Consider the following 703-nt stretch of genomic DNA (forward strand, 5'->3'; position numbering starts at 1 on the left):
CGTACACCAAAACTGAAATTGAAAAGCTTCGCTTCGACGACAACTACAACTAACTACCATGTTCGAGCTAAGAAGTGTAATTTAATAAATTAATTAAAAACAAATAATTAGAACGACTAACGAATATGGAATAATTAATGAATATATTAATAAAAATATATACTATCATAGTTATTCGCATTAAATATGTACACTTCGTCAATGCAACCAATAACATTGACAACGTTGTACGTGACATATCCACGTGACGTATCCACGTAACATTATGATAATTAATGAAGGATGGAATTCTCAGAAACAGTTTAGGTGAAGAATAAATGGAAGAAAAAAAAGAAACCTGTGATCTAACAGTCATACCAAAACCACGTTTATCGACAACAATCACTGTCAACAGAGCTTGTAAAATAAGTGCCACAAATGAATTCAGGCCAAATATCAATCCATAACTTTCACTGACCATCTTTTTAGCCAAATTCCATCTGTATAAATGATGAATCATTCATATGATGAGTAATCATAATTCCATTCAATATTTAGTCATTTAAACTTTTCCCCTACAAATTACCCAATATCTATAAAGAAATATATCCCCTTAGTTATGAATATCATGATAATGATTATGATATATAATCATGATAACGAAAGATACTTAGCTGAATAATGATTTTATCGATCGAATAAGAAAGCTTTTCCTACAAATTAC

At 29.7% G+C, this 703-nt stretch overlaps 1 protein-coding gene across 1 annotated transcript; it reads right to left on the bottom strand.

Moving 5' to 3' along the window:
- Positions 1–172: 172 nt before the first annotated feature.
- On the bottom strand, positions 173–487 carry LOAG_16198 (hypothetical protein; the record flags this gene model as incomplete). The annotated part of the gene is made up of 1 exon (XM_003151687.1): positions 173–487. A coding segment is annotated over one exon (315 nt), but the record flags the coding sequence as incomplete, so codon positions are not given.
- Positions 488–703: the final 216 nt, after the last annotated feature.

The sequence above is a fragment of the Loa loa genome, assembly GCF_000183805.2.
Source record: "Loa loa unplaced genomic scaffold supercont3.4704, whole genome shotgun sequence".
Classification (NCBI taxonomy): domain Eukaryota; kingdom Metazoa; phylum Nematoda; class Chromadorea; order Rhabditida; family Onchocercidae; genus Loa; species Loa loa.